Source organism: Tachypleus tridentatus, chromosome 13 (assembly GCF_004210375.1).
Source record: "Tachypleus tridentatus isolate NWPU-2018 chromosome 13, ASM421037v1, whole genome shotgun sequence".
NCBI lineage: Eukaryota > Metazoa > Arthropoda > Merostomata > Xiphosura > Limulidae > Tachypleus > Tachypleus tridentatus.
Window position 1 is genome coordinate 69,475,154 of NC_134837.1, and position 20,972 is coordinate 69,496,125.

The following is a 20,972-nucleotide window of genomic DNA, read 5'->3' on the forward strand; positions in this document are numbered from 1 at the left end:
TTGTTGTTTTAAGAACCATTCACGGTAATATAAAGACTATTAGAGATTCCTGAGTCCCTTTGTATTCAACACATAGCAGCCTAAATTAACAACAACGGCAATAATGTTATGACACCTAATTTATTATTTGATATTACAGAACGTCTCTACTGTTTAACGATGGTGTGTTGGAGATTATGACACCTAATTTATTATTTGATATTACAGAACGTCTCTACTGTTTAATGATGCTGTGTTAGAGATTATGACACCTAATTTATTATTTGATATTACAGAACGTCTCTACTGTTTAATGATGCTGTGTTGGAGATTATGACACCTAATTTATTATTTGATATTACAGAACGTCTCTACTGTTTAATGATGCTGTGTTAGAGATTATGACACCTAATGTATTATTTGATATTACAGAACGTCTCTACTGTTTAATGATGCTGTGTTGGAGATTATGACACCTAATTTATTATTTGATATTACAGAACGTCTCTACTGTTTAATGATGCAATATCAGAGATTATGACACCTAATTTATTATTTGATATTACGGAATGTCTCTAACGTTTAGTGATGCTATATTAGAGATTGTGACACCTAATTTATTATTTGATATTACAGAACGTCTGTAATGTTTAATGATGCTGTGTTAGAGATTTGTAAAATTCAAAAGAGACAGTAAATGATGTAGAGGTGTAATTCATTCCCTCATTGGTCAGAGTGCAATTCAAGCTATACTGATGAGCCTTGAATAGGCGAAACTACAGTCCACATCAGAGGGTATGGTGAATAAAGTAATGTATTAGGCCTCGACATCAGATATTATATTTTGAATTTTATCCTTCGTGAAAAAGAAAATGAATGTATAATACATGTATGTACATATATAATTGTTAAGCATTCTGTTTTTACATCACTGAACATACCTTTATTTGTTTTTTGAGCTCTGCGATGTCAGAGCCCTCTGGTGGTACTGGCACATTATAAAATTCCCCCTCTTCAACAGTAAGTAGCTTGAACCAACCACTCACGGGTGATTTTAGGACTTCAGAAATTCCAAAGGAAAGAGATCCCATGAAGTCGTTTCTAGATGTTCTATCCCAGTCCCAGACTTCGATCAATACTCTTCTGTCCTTGTCCTCAGGCTGAAGGTTGCTGGGTACGAGATTACAAAAAAATTGTTACTATACTAAGAATATCCTATTCACATATTAGTATGATGCATGACGTTTAAAGAATGAAACCGTCTAAACTATAAACACGAAACATGCGAAAATCTGTATTGTAACGAAGATTTTTGTGTGGATTGTTGCTAACAATGAAAACAATAGACGTATTCAAGTGTTGAGACTTCAGACAACAATTACCACTATCTTATATGTCTACAACAGTGATCCATAAAGTAAACAAAACTTAAGTTGCTGTGTGTAATAATGTTTTACAGATATAATAACAAGAATTAGAAAGAAAACCGTTTCACTGTAATTCAGTTTGGTGACGTTATCAAAATATACAGTAGATAAGGTACCCGTTCGTTGTCCAGGGTATTAACTTAAAAATATGTGGGAGTGTATCTGTGGTTAATAGCATAAAACTGCTAAGTTTCACACTATTTATTTATAATATAACATATTATTGCAATATTCATTATTACCTCACTACAAGTTCTGTATAAGGTTTTAGTGTTCAATAGCTATATATTTAAAACATGATATAACACTCTCCGATAGTTAGGGTGACTTTAGTGAGGTTTTCAAAATGTAGAATATATCTTTTTCATATTGATTTATGTTGATGGAGTTTTCAAAACACACAACATATCATTATTGTATTAATTCATATAGGTGAGGACTTCAAAATATATAATGTATTCTTTTCATGTTAATTCATGTTAGTGAGGTCATCACAATATGCGTTTGTCCTGTTCACTTTAATTTGTGTTGAAGAAGTTACCAAAATGGCTAGCATATTCTTTGGTGGTTGTCATAACTTAACTGAGCACATTTTTCAAGTTGTCCTTTGTTTTATTCTTTTCACTTAAATTTCATTTATTAAAAGGTATATGTAGTTACATCTGTTCTTTGAAATAAATTATGATGGTTTGGAAAGAAACATTAACTGAAAAACTTTATAAGTTAGAACACTTTGAAGGAAAGAATTTAAAAACAACCAATAAGTTAGAACACTTTGAAGAAAATGATTTGAAAACAATTAACAAGTTAGAACATTTGAAGTAAAGGATTTTAAAAAATCAGTAAGTTAGAACACTTTGAAGGAAAAGATTTAAAAGTCACAGAAGACTTTCAGCTTATCATAACTTACAAAGTAAAGACCTCCATCCACTGTGGGTTTAGGGAGGACTTAATAGTTCTCGTCTTCCTCTTTAAGCAGTCTCCAGCCTCTGGAATCAGCTTCATTTTCACGTACGGATCGGACAGTCCGTTTGGATCCATTGGAATTAAATTCCGAGCTTGGCAAACTAAAGAACGATATTTCTTGTCGTATAAATAAAGATTCATCAGTTTCTTTGTTTTGGAATTTCGCACAAAGCTACTCGAGGGCTATCTGTGCTAGCCGTCCCTAATTTAGCAGTGTAAGACTAGAGGGAAGGCAGCTAGTCATCACCACCCACCGCCAACTCTTGGGCTACTCTTTTACCAACGAATAGTGGGATTGACCGTCACATTATACGCCCCCACGGCTGGGAGGTCGAGCATGTAGCGCGACGCGGGCACGAACCGGCGACCCTCGGATTACGAGTCGCACGCCTTACGCGCTTGGCCATGCCAGGCCCAAGTTTCATCTACCTTGAGCGAATACAAAATACTTAAAACAACAGGAAGATAAAAGTAGTAGTTAGATAACTATAGACAAACGACAAAATTAACTGGAAGTAAAGCACTCCAACTAGTAAACAAAATATCTTACCAAGGTAGCCCACTCGAGCTGTCAGAATATCTTACCAAGATAGCCAACTCGAACTGTTAGATAGAATATCATACCAGCACAGCCTACTCGAACTGTTAGATAGAATATTTTACCAAGGTAGCCTATTCTAACTGTTAGATAAAATATCTTACAAGGTAGTCTACTCTAACTGTTAGATAGAATATCTTACACGAGTAACCTATTCCATCTTTTAGACAGAATATACTATATAATATAATAAAGGACGGGAAATGGTTTAGTAAACTGGATAATGTAATAAAGAACGGATGATGGTACAATGCAAAATATAGTATAATAAAGGGTCATAAAAGAGTAGCCCAAGAGTTGGCGGTGGGTGGTGATTACTAACTTCTTTCCTTCTAATCTTACTCTGTTAAATTAGGGACGGCTAGCGCAGATAGCCCTTCTGTAGCTTGCGCAAGATTCAAAACAAACCAAACCAGATCAACTCAGGTGGATGCGTGATTACCATAAGTTACCTTCAGAAAATTCTTTCTAGTCATCAGTTACATTTTTTGTAACGTGCTGCTATCTCTAGATGGTGAAAAACAACAAAAGTTTACTACTTCTTCAATATAAATAATGCCACAAGGAATTTAGCTGAGCTAAACTATTCAGCCAAAATGTTTTTTGCCTTAACAAGTAGTCGCTGTGTCATAAGCATGTGCGTCAATGAAGTTCCACCTCGCCAACACGTCTACTGTTGCTAGACATTTAAAGAAATGACCTTATGGTTAATCCTACTTCTGCTAGACTAACTTTTGACACCGTCCCTGTCTCTCGTCGTTTTTTTTTTTTTTTACAACCAGATACTGTTGTGTAAAATTCAAATTTGATAATAAAAATATAGTCGACGAATTGTTGTCCATGATAATAAATTGAATGATGTAGTAATATTACAGTGGCGGCGCTAAGGGGGCTTGAGTCTATCCCCAATTGAGCCAAACCCACTCAGCCACCCATATTGAAATTACCTACATATATTCATGGTAAATTATTTACCATCTTACTCCATATTGTGCAAAGTCCCTCCACAGTTTACCTCAACGAAAATATCCTAGCGTCGCCATGTAATATTACCATGTATATCATTATATATACATATACAAACCGTCAAAATATTCAGCAGATATAAGTTACCTACATCATATTTTAAAACCATTTTTTACCATCTTTGATAATAATAAAGGTAAAACAATACACTTTATATATAAAAAAGTATAGATATGAAATTAGGTGTGAATGAAATAAAAATTCATTGGTCAAATTAAAAGTAATTTTGAAAATTATTAATGCAAAGTTTCTTATGCAACAGAATCTCGGTCACACCAAACATGCTCACCCTTTCAGCCATGGGGCATTATAATGTAACGGTCAATCCCACTATTCGTTAGTAAAAGAGTAGCTCAAGAGTAGGCGGTGGGTGGTGATGACTAGCTGCTTTCCCTCTAGTCTTACACTGCTAAATCAGGGACGGGTAGCACAGATAGCCCTCGTGTTGCTTTTCGCAAAATTCAAAACAAGCCAAACCAAACTTACGCAATAGAAATACATTAATTTCTTTATTTGCTAAAATAGGTCAGTTGGTAAAATAGTAGAAATAAATTTAAATAAACTGAATACGTAAAGTAAGTTTAATACCAGGAACCAAAAAATAAGTTTCATGCCATAAATTCTATATATATACATGACTGCTGGCCAAAATCTTAAGGCCAATGAACATTCAGAAAAAATATGCATTTTGCATTGTTAGACTCAACCACTTATTTGAGTAGAGCTTTGAAAGATGAAAATAAGAAAAGGGAAAATAAAAATAAAAAACGTTTTTAGCATTTAATAGGGAAAATGTGAACACTATGAAATTAGCTTCAATACTAGCTGGTCAAAAGTTTAAGACCATACCAAAAAAAAAAAGTTCTAAACAGGGTAGCAAATGCCCAACAAGTGGTCTCAGTAGTGAGTTGCATGGCCGTCATTGCGAATAACCGCAAACATTTGCTTTGGTATGGTCGATATAAGCGTTTGCAGAAGGCTGGCTGGAATATTATTCCAAGGGGTGAAGATGGTTTCACGAAAATAATGCACTCTTTGGAATTGACGTCCATTTCTATAGACCTTGCCTTGCCATCCACCCCCACACATTTTCAATGGGGCTCAGTTCGGGCGAACATGCTGGATGGTCGAAAAGAAACACGTTATTAGCCATGAAAAAGTCCTTTGTCCTGCGGGCATTGTGGATTGCAGTGTTGTCGTGCTGAGAGATCCAGTCATTTCCACACAAGCGAGGGCCTTCAGTCAATAAGGATGCTCTCTCCAATATGCCAATGTAGCCAGCTGCTATTTGACGCTCCTGTATAACCTGAAGCTCCATTGTTCCATGGAAGGAGAAAGCACTCCAGATCATGATGGAACCTCCTCCACTGTAATGTAGAAAATGTCTCCGGTGGGATATCCTTATCGTGCCAGTAACGTTTGAAGCAATCTGGACCATCCAGGTCACATTTTTTTCTCATCAGAGAACAAAATCTTCGTTCACTTTTCTACGTCTCATATTTGGTGCTTCTCAGCAAAGTTTAACCGAGCTGTTTCGTGGTGTGGAAGGAGGCGTGACTTTTGAAGACGTTTACGGTTTTTAAAGACTTTCTCTCGTAGATGTCGTCTTATTGTTCTTGAGCTGTATTCTGCGTCTGTAAGGGCCTTAATCTGGTTCGACGACCGGCTAGTGTCTTGCCGGACAACCCATCGAATCCTCCTGCTCAACACCGGCGAATTTTTCTTGGGTCGACCACTTGAAATTCTCGTTCCGTATCCTTCAGAGTCTTTTAAGAAATTTGCAACAGCAGTTTTACTACGCACAATCTCACCAGCGATGGCATGTTGAGAGAGACCTTGCTTTTGCAGCTCGACAATTCTGCCATGCTCAAACTCTTTTTAGTCTTTGCCATGTTTTTACCCTATGTAACATAGGAGATGTCAGTGGGAGATGTTGACAACGCTAGTGCTTGAACACAAATGACTAAATTTCGTTACGTGTTTACAGATTAACGCTTCGCTTCAGTATGGTCTTAAACTTTTGACCAGCTAGTATTTAGTCTAATTTAATAGTGTTCACATTTTCCCTATTAAATGCTAAAACAGTTTTTTATTTTTATTTTCCCTTTTCTTATTTTCATTTTTTGAAGCTCTACTCAAATAAGTGGTTGAGTCTAATAACGCAAAATGCATATTTTTCTTTATGTTCATTGGCCTTAAGATTTTGGCCACCAGTGTATATATATTTGTTGTTTTTTTCACAGAGAGTTATGGTGAGCTGGTGTTAGTGCACGTTATTCAGTAAGATAAACATTCGTACTACCCCTTAAAATATACGACTTAAAACTTCTTTCTTATAAAGCTTTCAGGTTGCTATCTATGTTTCTAAGTTTTAGTCGTGATAAAGGCAGCTGCCAAAACATATGCAGTGTTAAACCTTGGCATGCATGCCAAATGAAATTTTTATTGTGCATTTTGAAAATTGTTCCTGGTTTTCTTTTTTTGCACGAATTTCTGTGATTGATCTTTCAGTTATGGGAGTCACTGATTGCGACTGTATGGAGTCTTGTGGTGAAGAAAATAGATTTCTTGAAGTAATTCACAATGGTTTTATGTATCAGTTGCCCAGAAAATCAACCAGAAAGAACGCTATTTTACATTTATTGTATTAATGAGGATATGGTTAGCAGAGTTAAAGAAAAAAACACAGATAAATGCTACTAGTTTGATCATTTTCAATTTAAAACAATGCTGGAAGGAAGCTATGCATGTGGTTAAAATGACAGTAGAATTTCTAAAAGTGTTTAAAGAAACGACCGACTAATAATGTTGAACCAACAGCAAGGATGTTTTAAGTATATTAAGGATAAGAAAAATGTTAATAAGATAATTGGGACCTTAAAAGTACTGATGTTCTTATCGAATTATGATTAAGTTTTTGAAATGTTTTTAAAACATTCTTGATCTCGAACATTCTGTGGGCAATATTGGAATTGACCTACATCATGTGGTAAGTAGAAAGACTGAGATAAAACTGAAGCACTAGAGCCAGACATGGTTGTAAAATAGTTGAAAATTATATGTGTAACCTCCATGTTTCCATTTTGGAAGGTCAGTTATCAGCAGATGGCTTTAGAATAGAAAGTTGCTGATGTTGGTAATTCGGGATGAGGGGTTAATAAGAGTTGCTCTAGAAATCATAGGTCAGTCAGTCTTACTTCTGTAGTGAAGAAAATTCTAATGTCTGATAAAGCAATCTTCACTAAAATCATTCAATGAAGTATGATACCATAAAAGAAATTCAAAGTGGACTCCTCAAAGGGAAACCTTATTTTACTAATCTGTTATCTTTTGTAGAAAATGCTACTTGTTATCTGGACAATGAGAAGGGTGTGAAGCTATACTTAGATTTTCAGAAGGCAAACATTATAAGGTTGTATAAAAAAGATTAGATAAGAATATCACATAGTACTGGTTAGGGGATAGAATAGTTAATTGGATTATACAGTGATTCCATGGAAGAAGGCAAAAGCTGAGATTAGTGGAGTCCAGCCAAACTAGACCCATATTTCTAATGAAGTGCCTCAGAGGTCAATTCTTGGGTTTCTGTCATTGAGGACATCGTTAGTACATTCCGCTGATGATGTTAAACTGTTGGGCACTTGTAGGATGTTTCAGATTGGTTATAATAAATTCGCAAGATGGACAGATATTATAGTAAGTGTAAGATTATTTCATGGTGTGATGTAAGAAAATAATTTTGAAATGCTGGTGTACAAGTTACTTGGCCCGGCATGGCCAGGCGGTTAAGACACTCTATTCGTAATCCGAGGGCCGTGGGTTTGAATCCACGTCACACCAAACATGCTCGCCCTTTCAGCCGTGGGGCGTTATGATGTAATGATCAATCCCACTATTCGTTGATAAAGGGTAGTCCAAGAGCTGGCGGTGGGTGGTAATGACTAGATGCTTTAACTCTAGTCTTACACTGCTAAATTAGGGACACCTAGCGCAGATAGCCCTCATGTGGCTTTGCGCGAAATTCAAACCAAATCAATCACTCATGCTATGAACAGTATTCTGTTTCTAGAAGTGAAGTTAATATAATTCAAAGATTGTATTTATAGAAATATTGATCACAAGCCAGAAAAATGGCTATGTAACTGTCCTTTTGTTTTCCAGTTAACATAAAGGTACACAGTGGACTATGTGTAATCTGTCACTGCGGAAATTAAGTCCCAGATTTTAGCGTTGTAAAACTGTAAAGTTACCCTGACCTACGAGAGACAAGATGTTTCACTCATTATTAAGGCATTTCTTTGGTTACTGTGTATATATGTTTATCAAAGAAACAATACTGAATTACAGAAAAGTGTTCAGAAAATGGCCACTAGGATGGCGATAGAAGGATTATCTTACAGGAATAAGCTAAAATCAATCAATTTATTTCTCTTGAAAAAAAAGGGAAGATAAGAGGTGATATTATTGAAGCTTACAATCATTTCTGTTTTAATCCATAGAATAAAGGCTTCTGATTTGTTTTGTTCTATGTTATGAAGTCAATAAGACGATAGAACATTAGTTTATGATTTGGAAAACACAAACTAGGCTTCACTTTAGAGTTTTATTTCCCTCGCAGGGGTGATTGACTTATGGAATACGTTGCTGTTGGCTTTGTCGAAGATCAGCAATTTACAAGAGTTTAAGAGAAGTATTGATTTTAAAAAAAAATAAATAAAGGGCGTGTTTAAAGTTCCTTTTCTCGATGGTGGATATTATTGCTTGTTGTTGTTGTTATCGCTGTTGATAATAGTGTTAAACCTTTTACTTTAGGATTTCGTAATTTAGGTGATGAGCATTGGATATTTAAACTCCAACACACAGTGACCAAAGGTGGCAGTGAGAAAAGATCATTGGTAATCATAAGGCTAACCTGATAGGAAGAAATAATACTTGTACTAGTTTACTTGTTCAACTATATAGGTTTTAAACACTGGCTTTATCAGTTTTACTATTGACAAATAATACGCTTACTTCCCGAATTTCGCGAAAAGACCACAAGAGGAATAACCCTGACTTTAAATTGATAGACTAGAACACCTACTCAATATCACCCTCTGCCAACTAGTAGGGTACTCTTTCCTTCTTTCTGGCAGATGTTTTGATGTAAAAATAATTATTCCCAGGGAGTATAAATCATCAAGGATGGTCGATGATTGGACAATCCTTCTTCATCCTGCTACAGATTAGGGATTACGTTTTATAGAGATTATCATTATATTTGAGCTGAAACTGAAGATGAAGACGAAACAGAGATATGTTGTTGGAGAAGAAATTAGGTCAACAACAACAATAGTCGGCAACGCATCAAAAGAAACGATCCTTTTCAGGGATTCGAAAATACGGAAAAAAAGATCCAGGTTCTTTAATAGATGGCCACCCTTGTAATGAACCCTCGCCCCAACGTGCGGAACACGAACTGTGAAACCTATGATTCACAGCAAGGCATGCTTAGCACTTGTCTGAATCTCTCCACAATGTGGCATGCTTTCGTCTAATGTAGCGATTTTACACATTGTGATATGTTTTTTACTTACTGCTTAACTCTAGTATTACTGAAAGAGATAAACTTAAATGACAAATTTATAAAAAAATATTGCTGGTTACCAATTCTTCAATTTAACTGTACATTTCTGCTTTGAAATTGTATCTTCAAATCAATATGAACAGTTTAAAAACGAAGGGTTATTGTTTGTTTTTTTAATTTTGCGCAAAGTTAAACGAGGAATACCCATCCATAATATAGCAGTGTAACACTAGAGAAAAAGTACTGCTAGTTATCACTAACCACCGACAACTTTGGTCTACCTTTTATCACAGTGGGATTGACTGTTACAATATAACGTCCCCACGATTGAAAGGCCGAGCATGTTTGACGTGATGGGGATTCGAATCGGTGACCCACATATTATGAGTCGAGCGTTCTAACCACATGGATATGCCGGGTCTAGAAAGGTTATAACCTTTAAAATACAAGTTCGTAATTAAGAGAACAAGTCGGTATTACTGACGTAGTTCCATTTTTAAAACTATACAAGTGAACTAAATGAAAAAGAAAAAACGTTACTTGTATCATAAGAAGCAACTGGTGTGCCGTGTTGTCACTTTCTTAGTGGAAAGCTACACAATGGGTTCTATAGCCTCTGTCCATCGCGGGAAACCGAATCTAGGATCTTATAGTTGCAAGTCCGTATGTTTACCGCTAATCCATCAAGGGACATTATTTTGATGCAAAAGGTGGTTAAGTTGGTGAAATGCAATTTTAACAATTTTATGAATCAATTACAAATCCGAATTAGTGTAAGGAGCAATATTACAAAGTTATTATAATTTGTCATCAGTTATTTACTATTGTTATATATTTTTAATTCAATAAACTTGACTCATCAGTGAAATTTAAGAAAAATGGCATATATAACGTATATGGCATATTTTGTGTTTACTTTGCAGTAGGTCGTACAAAGTTTACAAAACTATTTAAAGAATGGTTATTTTTTCTGAAAAATATGATCCATGAAAGAAACTAAAGTTAGCAAACTGTAACGTTCCGGAATGTTATTTAATCTCCAATACTTAGCTGGAACTGCACCTTCAACAGTCAACGTTGTTTGTTCAGCTGTGACTTTCAACTCTATCCTTCCTCTTCTCTCGGTGTGGTCACAGCCACATAAGTTAGGAACACTCTCGTGACATCGCTTGTGCACGTTCATGTCACACACTGGAAATATAAAAGGAATTACCTTTAGTACTTATCGGGATATCGATACAGATGTTATCCTTTCCATACAAAAATATTTCTGTTTCTAATCAGAATTAAACCATCATTTTGTTTGTTTGGAGCTATCATTTATGCGTAAAAATATATTCGTTTCTATTCAGAACTAAACTACTCTTTTTCTCAGGGTATCATCAAATAAAGAAGAAGGCGGAGGAATGGAACACATTTTAAAAGTGGTTAAGATAAGAACTGGAGTCACGATTAAGAAGAGTAAAGGGACACTGAGGGGAAAATAGACATGTAACGTAACTGATCGAAGTAAAGCCACACAAAAGGTAAGACACATGTAACGTAACTGATTGAAGTAAAGCCACACAAAGGTTAGAGCCCAAGTTGGTGCGGATGATCCATTAAAGGTTTGTTTGTTTTGAATTTCGCTCAAAGCTACTCGAGGGCTATCTGCGCTAGCCGTCCCTAATTTAGTAGTGTAAGACCAGAGGGAAAGCAGTTAGTCATCAGCACCCACCGCCAACTCATATTATAACGCCCCCACGGCTGAAAGGGCGAGCATGGTTAGTGTGATGGGGATTCAAACCCGTGGCCCTCGGTTACGAGTAGAGTGCCTTAACCACCTTGTTCTAGGACCTTCGGTTAAAGGACGAATACAAAGTAAAGCATGGAAAAGTGAGGAAAAAGTCATTGAAATAACAAGCACACTTAGTTCTAACAGAAGAAATACCACAAGAACAACAGGATAATAAAACAGTTTTCTTGTAAAAAGACTTGGTGGGAACCTATCAAAGATGCAACAATAGATATGATAAAAACGGAAGATGGATTGAACATTTTAAAGATTCATAATGACGAGAAACCCACTTGAAGTAAAAATCTATTCTCAAGATGGCTGATGTTGGTATTAAAACTTTAATTAAAATAAAGTACAGAACAACTTTCGACCTTCTTAGGTCATCTTTAGGTTAACAATACAATATTTTAAAGAGTTATTGAATCCACAAATGAAAGTGTTGTTGTCAGTAGTGATAAGAACAATTAGTTGGACTAACAGATGAGGAAGCTGAGAAACTGTTGTAAAACTAAAGATCAGCAATGTGCCTGGAATGAGGTAGGAGTTAACAAAATGGCTGACAAAAGTTTGTAATGCAATATATGAGGAAGAATTAATACCGAAATACTGGAATATAGATCTGGGCTTTTGTTTCAAAAGGGAGATCTAAGTAAATGTTCGACTGGGAGAGATGTTACTTTGTTATCAATACCAACTAACGTTCTTAGTTCTATCGTACTAGAACGAACAAAAAAATTACAGATCGGAAACTGAGAGAAGACAACTTTGAATCCAGAACTGGTAGATCATGTCAATATGATATTTTAAAATTCGTAGAGTTATTGGGAAATCTAACAAATTTCTGAAACATGTCTACATAAACTTTGTGGATTTCCAAAAAGAATTCTACAAACGTGGATGATTATTAGGTAACTCAGAATAAAGTGATAAATGGTATGAAAGGAACTTCTCGGGAAACATTATGTAGGGTGAGCTCTCAGAACACTTTTGTTAAAATCAACTCTGGTGTATGACAGGAATCTATATTACAAACACTTTTGTTTATCATGGAAATGAGGAAAGTAGAAACTAAAGTATGGGGAATAATTGGTTATTGGATACGGACTTCGCTAATCATATTATTATTATTATTGACAAACAGAAGAAGGACTGGAAGTGAGAAACAGAGACTTAAAATGAGAACTAAAACAAAACTATAAAAATGTAGTACAACTGAGAATGAAAAACCTAATGTAATATATGATGGGGAAACAATAGAGCAAGTTATGAGTTTCGTCTATCTTGAAAGTAATATTCGAAGAGATGGAGATAACCATGAAGCGATCACCAGAACCGGTAAAGCCAATGTCACATTTGGAAAGGCTCAGAAAACTGCTCAACAACAGAATTATGGACATCAGAATGAGAGTTAGACTCTATAACTGTCTTGTTGCTTTTGTTCTGCTGTACGTTTGTGAAACGTGGCAATCGCACATAAAAGATAAAAAGTACAATACGAACTACCTGTGTCGAATATTGAAATTATCATGGAAGGACAAATTATCAGACATCGAACCACTGAAGCGCACATAAGAATGTGACCTAATGGATTTAGTTAGAGAAAGGGGACTGAGACAGATGGGTCAGATCATAAGAATAGCTGACACAAGAATTGTTAATAAAGTGATAAATCGGAAGGTTGAAGGTAAAAGAAGAAAGAAAAAATGACAAAAGTCATGTGAAAAAAATACGTATTGAGAAAGATATTGGCGAAAGAACTATCACAAAAAAATTAAACGAAAAGATGGCGCTGGATGGAAGAAAGTATTGTCAATGGATGGCTCATTTGTTTTTAAACAGAATTAAACTAATTTTGTTTTGTTTTTTCCTTAGAACAGAGTTACATCAGACTATGTTTTGTGTCCACGACTGAGAATCTAACCCAGTACTTTAGGTTTTCAGTCAATAACTTAGTGATATGATCTTGAAATGTCAGAAAAAATATAAAACATCACAGACTATTCTGAGATCTTGTCTTCCATCTCCTTGAAAAATTCCTGCCAGTTACAGCTGTGGAGAAATTACAACGTGACGGCCAATCCCACTATTTGTTGATAAAAATATCCAAGACGTAGCAGGGGATGTTACCCGCTGGTTATTTTCCAGCAGTTCAAAATTAAGGACTGCAGTAGATGGTGTTAGCAGTTCGCTATAAACAAAAGTATTTTATAATAACCTATGTACTAACTGGAAAATATTTAACCTCAATGCGAATCAGAATCGTTGACCCAAATCAGTATCTTATCATGAAAGTGTACTAAAAGTTGAAGGTAAATCTATTATATGACGGAACTCTTACATCTAAGGGGAATGTGTTTTAAAAGTTAAATATGAGCCTATTTTGTTATCTCGTGGAAGTGTTCAAGTTAGGGCTAGAATTGACAGCTGTAGAATTTGTTTTCTCAGACGAGAAGGAATTTGATAAGAAGAACACTTTCCTAAAATCTAGCTATGGTTTTAAGTTGACTCTAATCATAGTATCAGTAACTCAGCTGACGATTTTTTGAATTAATGTTAGGGAGCTTTTAACACGGGTCACAGCTATCACCAAATAGTGGACCATTTTAGTAGTCGTTACCCCTCCCAGCTACAATTTTGCTTGTAACCTTACAAAAAATAATCTCGTTAGGTCATAATAAGAAAGGCTGAGTAGAGTAGAAAATATAAGTACTTTTTCAACTGACTTATGAACATCTGTATGGCAATTAAGACCTTTCTAGGATCTACAGTTAACTGATTCTGAAAAGTATTTACGGTTATTTATTACTTACTAACTTTTCAAAGCTTGTTTATTTCTCATCTTTATCTGGCATTTTATAAGCTTGTTTTTTCTTATATTTAAAAGTATATTTTATTCGTTCGATAACTGGAAGTTATAATAATTTCCTGTTTATTCGGATTATAAGCAACATGTTTCGTTTAAAATACTTATCATAACTGTTTTTAACTACAATTAAATAAAATGCATTATAGAATAACACGTAATAAGCCCTGGAGAAGTCCCATTAAACTAAATACTCTACAAAGAAATTCTAACCAGCTACTTCTGTTTACGTTTGTTATCGAATCTTGAGAACAAACTGTGCTGGTCAGGCTTAGATGCCAAAGCACACAGAGATAACGACGAAAATCAATAACAGGAAAAGATAAAGAAAGAGGATATAAGAAAGCCATTTCTATGAGCTAAGCGACAATATTTACGTAAACATGGAAAGAAAATATAATTTCCTTTTCAGCACGAGGACTGCAACCATTTTCTTTCATACGAATATTTTATGTAGCTTCATTCCAGGTTTCGCAAGACAATAGATAAGAAGAGGGCGCTGATGTTTGATGGTGGCCTTTGATTTAGTACAAAAGAAAAAAAGTTCGTCGCTTTTATCTAAATGCACTCTGTTAGGACCAGTTAGATTCATAAAGAGACATTTGGTGGCGCTATATAATAATCAGATGTCGTAAAATGGAACTCTTAGCTTCTTTTCGAGCATGCGTAGAACGCGAGTTGAAGACTGAACGAGAAGTGTTCATGAATACCGAAATTTCAGGCTGTAACCAGAATTTAGAATATTTGATTAATGGTTTTCCATTAGAATATTAGCTGTTTCTTAAAGTTAAAAGCTTATATGGCGTTGTTTTATTCAACATTGTGATAAAACCGAGAAGTCTGAGCTAGCCGTCGAGTAATAACTTTTTCCAATCTTTTTTCGGGAACAGAGAAGTAGAAAAACGTTCCTGTTCATGAAATAGATCTAAGTGCATTTCAAACTTCGTCTATTGACATAGGATGAATAAAAATAACGGAAAGACTGAGTGAATTGTATATTAGGCTTAATAAAAAATTAACGATTATCATCCCGATTAAAGGGTCAGAAAGTAGCGTTCATTTCACAAAACAAAATTATTAACTATTTAAAAACATTCAAAGCTTCCAGAAAAACTGAAGATAAAATGGATAAATGGAAATTAAAACGAAACCAAAAGAATACCAGTATGACATAAAACATAACACTATCTCATCTAACTGCAGCTGAACATGAAGAAAGTGAACATCAAAAGGTGTAAGAGAGTATATTTGTATGATTAAAACAGAATGTGTGTATACATAGAGACGATGGACTAATCAGCGTGTATTAGAGGAATAGTTATTTAAATGAATTAATTAATCTTTATTTACTATTTGTTTTCTACCCCTTAATTTGAATTCACTCGTTAATAGTTGTAGATAAATATATTATCAGTTAATACTGAGATGGAGATTACCAGGTGATGGTAACTGTGTTACTGAAACTAGGTAATGTAATAAACACTTTAATTTGCATTGCTTTTTGGCGCTCATTTTAGGCGAAGAAAAAACAAATATAATGTTCAGATCTTCAGTACAGTAGAAAACAAAAACATAACGTGTGAAAATACAGAAACAATGTATTCAAAGTAATAACAAGACAAAGAGGGGTTAGAAAACAAAGACGAAGTGTTCAGATGTGTGATATGATAAATAGTAAACAGGATTAGAATACTTAGGTTTAATGCGGTAAAACAACAATAATAGAGATAGTATGTTCAGATATTTCATATGATAAAACAACAGAGATAGAAGGTACAGATATTTAACTGGATTAATGTCACAAGTGGAGTACCTCAGGACTCAGTCTTAGAACCTTTGTTATTTTTGACTTACATCAATGAAGGATGTAAGAATGATGAATAAATTATTTAAATTTGCAGACATTATTAATGTCTTGGGTATTGCTAGCTGTGAAGAGGATGCCACTGATTTATAAAATTATTCAGATCATGTAGTGAGTTGGACAAATAAATGACGAGTTTTAATTATAATAAATGCAGAATAATGTATGTGGGTTATCATAATTTGAATTATAAGTATAATTTACATGGAAATAACCTTAACAGTGTTATGAAGGAAAGGGATTTTGGTGTAACGGTTGATCTGTTTCTAAAGGCCTGGCATGGCCTAGCGCGTTAAGGCGTGCGCTTCGCAATCCGAGGGTCGCGGGTTCGCGCCCGAGTCGCGCCAAACATGCTCGCCCTCCCAGCCGTGGGGGCGTTATAATGTGACGGTCAATCCCACTATTCGTTGGTAAAGTAGCCAAGAGTTGGCGGTGGGTGGTGATGACTAGCTGCCTTCCCTCTAGTCTTACACTGCTAAATTGGGACGGCTAGCACAGATAGCCCTCGAGTAGCTTTTGTGGAAATTCCAAAACAAACAAACAAACAATCTGTTTCTAAAGCCATTCAAGCAATGTGCTATTACTGATGGTAGGACAAATAGTATTTTAGGTTGTATCTACAGAAATATTGAATACAAGTCTAAAAAGGTTATAATTTCATTGTGTAGGTCACAGGTAAGGTCACACTGGGAATATTTTATTCAGTCTTGGGCTCCTTACATTAGGAAAGACATTAAACTGTTGGAAAGGGTTTATAGAAGGGTTACAAGAATGGTTCCTAGGATGTAGGATTTGTCAAACTAGGAGAGGCTGAAATCTCTCATATTGTTTTCTCTTGAAAAAAAAAAGATAGGAGGAATCTGATTAAGGTGTTTAGGATTGTAAGAGGAATTAAAAGTATTCACACATAATCTTCTTTCATGTTTTAATAATGAGAATGGTAATGATAGAAGACACCAATATAAATTTAGACAGTGTAGTTTCATTTTCGAACAAAGTGGTTGGTCTTTGGAATGGGTGCCTTTGGATGTTGTAGAGACAGCAAATGAAAGTGGATTTAAGAAGAAGCTCCATAAATATATGAATATAAAGCTGGCTTTAAGATTTAGCATTTGATTTTTAAAATTATTTTAATTTAGTGTAGAAGATGGAAAAGTTGAGATGGATCAACAGATCCCAAGTTGTTCCAAAACGTTATATTATGACAGAAATAGAATATTAGGTGTTTTGTGTGGTAAAAAACAACAGGAGTAGAGAGAGGAATTTAATTGTTTGTTTGTTTTTGGAATTTTGCACAAAGCTATTCGAGGGCTATCTGTGCTAGCCGTCCCTAATTTAGCAGTGTAAAACTAGAGGGAAAGCAGCTAGTCATCACCACCCACCGCCAACTCTTGGGCTACTCTTTTACCAACGAATAGTGGGATTGACCGTCACATTATACACCCCCACGGCTGGGAGGGCGAGCATGTTTAGCGTGACGCGGGCGCGAACCCGCGCCCCTCAGATTACGAGTCGCACGCCTTACGCGCTTGACCATGCCAGGCCGTAAGGAATTTAATAACACAACAATAAAACATGATAAAAGTGATGTACTCCAGACTGACACTCATTTAAAGAAAGCAGAGAAAGTTAAACAAAACCGAAATAAAACCAGTTCAGTGTCTACTCCTGAATCTACTACTAATTATAATTTAAACATGTAAATAGTAAGCTTAACTTCATAGATCAAGGGAATAATTAAAGGTTTGGTTGGTTTTGAATTTCACGCAAAGCTACTTTAGAGTTCTCTGCGTTAATCATCCCCAATTTAGTAGTGATAGACTACAGAGAAGGCAGCTTGTTAACATCACCCACCGCTAACTCTCGAGATACTATTTTACTAACGAATAGTGGGATTAATCGCACGTTATACAGCCCCATGGCTGAAAGGGTGATCATATTCGACGAAGGGGATTCGAAACCTACAGCCGACAGATAACAAGCCAAGCGCCCTAACCACCAGGGGCCCCAAAGGATGAGAGAGGAATATAAATACATACATATATTACTTTGGTCTTTTATGAACTACCCTCTAACACATTCGTGTGTGTCGGAGAAGAAACGAAACAATAGTCAAATTAGTGAAACAGGTTTAGAATTTTTTTTACTTAAGTTTTAAAACTTGAAATGCATGTGTGTACTAGTTGCCTGAAAGAAGCCAAGCGATCCGGGCTGAGTTAACACCACTAGTGTGTCTCAATTCTGAATAAATTATGAATAATACTATTAAAACATCTTTCTTTACACCTTACCTTTGTTTCTGAGATTTTCACGAGTCTTTATAATTAAAAATTACTAGTAATTAATTATTTTTAATTTGTTTTGCCAGTTTATGATTAACTTTATAATTAAAACGTTTAATTTTTCAGTTAATACCATTTTGATTGAGAAAGGAAGTAATGCGTACATAACAAACCTCAAAACCTAGATTATCATAAAATTGTTTGCAGAACATGTTAAAATATTAATTTTCTAGGCAATAATCTGAACGTATGTCTTCCATACAAATTCCGCTCTTAACCCGCTTTGTATGCTAAAATAGTTAGAATAAAACTAAATTTTATAGTATATTTTAATGCTGTAATTTTGATTGTTACTTCTAGATTATTTGATGAGGACTGTTCAACAGCCAGTCCACGTTCAATAAAAAAAAAAAAATAAAGTTATTTCGCCCTTTAACGGCCAGTCCACGTACTAGTAAGAAAAATGCTTTCTCCTTTAATGAGCTTCAACAATCTGGAACACTATGATAGGTGGTGGCGGCGCTCACAGTTTCGCTAACTGTGCTACACTAACGTAAAAAATAACAAAAACGCTTTTTGCTAAAACGTACGTCAACATGGACGATAGCTAACAAACAACAAAAGCATTTAAGTGATTAACATTATCTTCCAGAAAACACTCTTTTTCCTCTTAACTCTCTTCTCTCAATCTCGTATTTGTAATCTACTAGTGGATTTACGAGAAAACTTCCCAGGCCTAATCATTAAACGTTTCATTCTTAAAAGGCATCATTGAAATTTGATGCTCCCTCTACCATATAAAAATTACAATTTAAAAATCTAGTTTACAACAGGTAGAATTATCAAATTAATGCGTTAAACTTCTGTGTATTATTCGGTAAATATGAACGTAAAAGCAAAGCAAGGCTACGACCTAGTGCGGTTGTGTTTATTTACAGTGCAAATATGAAGTAAAGGTTTATTAAGATCAAATTGTTTAGGTACAAATGTTATTATAAGTTTTTATTGTTATCTATAATCAAAATTCAAACAAAATGGGCGTAAGAAAATAAAGTATTTTTCATATTATTTTTATTAAAATAAAACCAACAATCTCAAAATGAGCTTTTGCAGTATGGCTTCTGGTAATACGTGGAATGGTAGACCGTTCTGAAAATTATTTATGCAAAAAATATGGTTTTTCGAGAATTGCTTCTGGTGTAATTTTACAAATATTTAAGGAATTCTTGAACATACTACTTTTTCACGTTCATTCGTAAAATTATAATTTCACTATCATACACTCTTCTTTCTTCTAAGTCTATAACTAAGTAAAAAAAGTTTGCTTGAAATGTAGTTATTGTAGTGTTAAAATTTTACCTTCATTTTATTTCTTCGTAGTTTACGAGCTAAACTGAACTAATAAATGACTGAAACATCGGCGCCCCTAGATGGCGACAGATTTAATGACAGAACCTGGATGAATTGTAACTGCGGCACGTGCACGTGGTTAGTGAAGAGACCATTTAAAAGTACGTACAATTTTGATTATTAAAGTAGCGAGAGGGTTAAATACTCTAGTTCAGTAACAACTATCAAAATAAATAGAACCGCACGTGATGTAGGGATAACACAGTTTTACATGTAAATTACCCATCCATACCTTACTTCTACTGCTATATCTTGAAGATGTTATAGTCCGAATATTTAGCAAAAGTACATCTTGTCTTAAAGAGTGAATTTCTTTACTTTATATTTTATAATATACTTACACACTTCAAAAACACGTGTGCATTTATCAGCTGATCTTTTACTATGGCTAACGTCCCATTTATTTTGCTACTGTAGGTACCTAAGACATTTTACTGTAGCAAGTACCTCAGATATTTTGCTACAGCAGGTGCCTAAGGTATTCTACTACAGGAGGTACCTAAGATATTTTGCTACAGCAGGTGTCTAAGGTCTTTCACTGCAGCAGGCACCTGAAGTCTTTTGTAACAGTTAAATACATTTATAGAAACTCGACAGCGTCACTTGACATCATACGACAGGAAAATATTTCAAAATTAAAAACAAATTTTGGGATTGTATAATACTTAGAGGTTTAATATGCAGACTAAAACTGGGATCACCAATATGTAATTTACCGAGACAAAGTGGACCATAACGTTAGTCTTACAAGACTTGTATTACATGTCTTTATTCTTCCGATTTTCTTGATTCTGATACATTGATAATTTAAACAACAAATAATTTAACAGCTGATAGATTACTACATTAGAACTAGGCTACTGTTACTGATTAACTTATGTGTATGTTTTGAAACTCTGGTTCTTGGTTACACACTCTATTTCTAGATTTATCTTTACGTGTATACATGACCAAACTCTGACTCTTGGTTATACACTCTGTTTCTAATTGTGTCCTTACGTGTATACGTGTTCAAACTCTGGTTCTTGGTATTCCTTGTTGTATTGTTAAATATATTGGTTATCATATATTATAGTTCTTTATGCATATACTAGCTTAGATATTTCGTTAAAAACGTGTAAATCAGTGAAGATATCAGTGTAAGTATGACAAACGGTAAAGTTTGACTACAGAAGTAGCTCTTGGGTGAAATATATAAAATATTTAATTGAAAG

General features: G+C 34.9%; 1 protein-coding gene across 1 annotated transcript in view; it reads right to left on the bottom strand.

Annotated features, from left to right (window-relative positions):
• Nucleotides 1-20,972, bottom strand: part of LOC143236178 (protein kinase C, brain isozyme-like) — a 67,090-nt gene that overhangs the window by 15,523 nt on the left and 30,595 nt on the right. The window contains exons 5-7 of the mRNA XM_076474465.1: nt 10,625-10,753; nt 2,317-2,473; nt 921-1,149 (exon numbers count right to left, since the gene is read on the bottom strand). Coding sequence (XP_076330580.1) covers nt 921-1,149; nt 2,317-2,473; nt 10,625-10,753 — 515 coding nt within the window. The remainder of the gene's footprint in view (nt 1-920; nt 1,150-2,316; nt 2,474-10,624; nt 10,754-20,972) is intronic.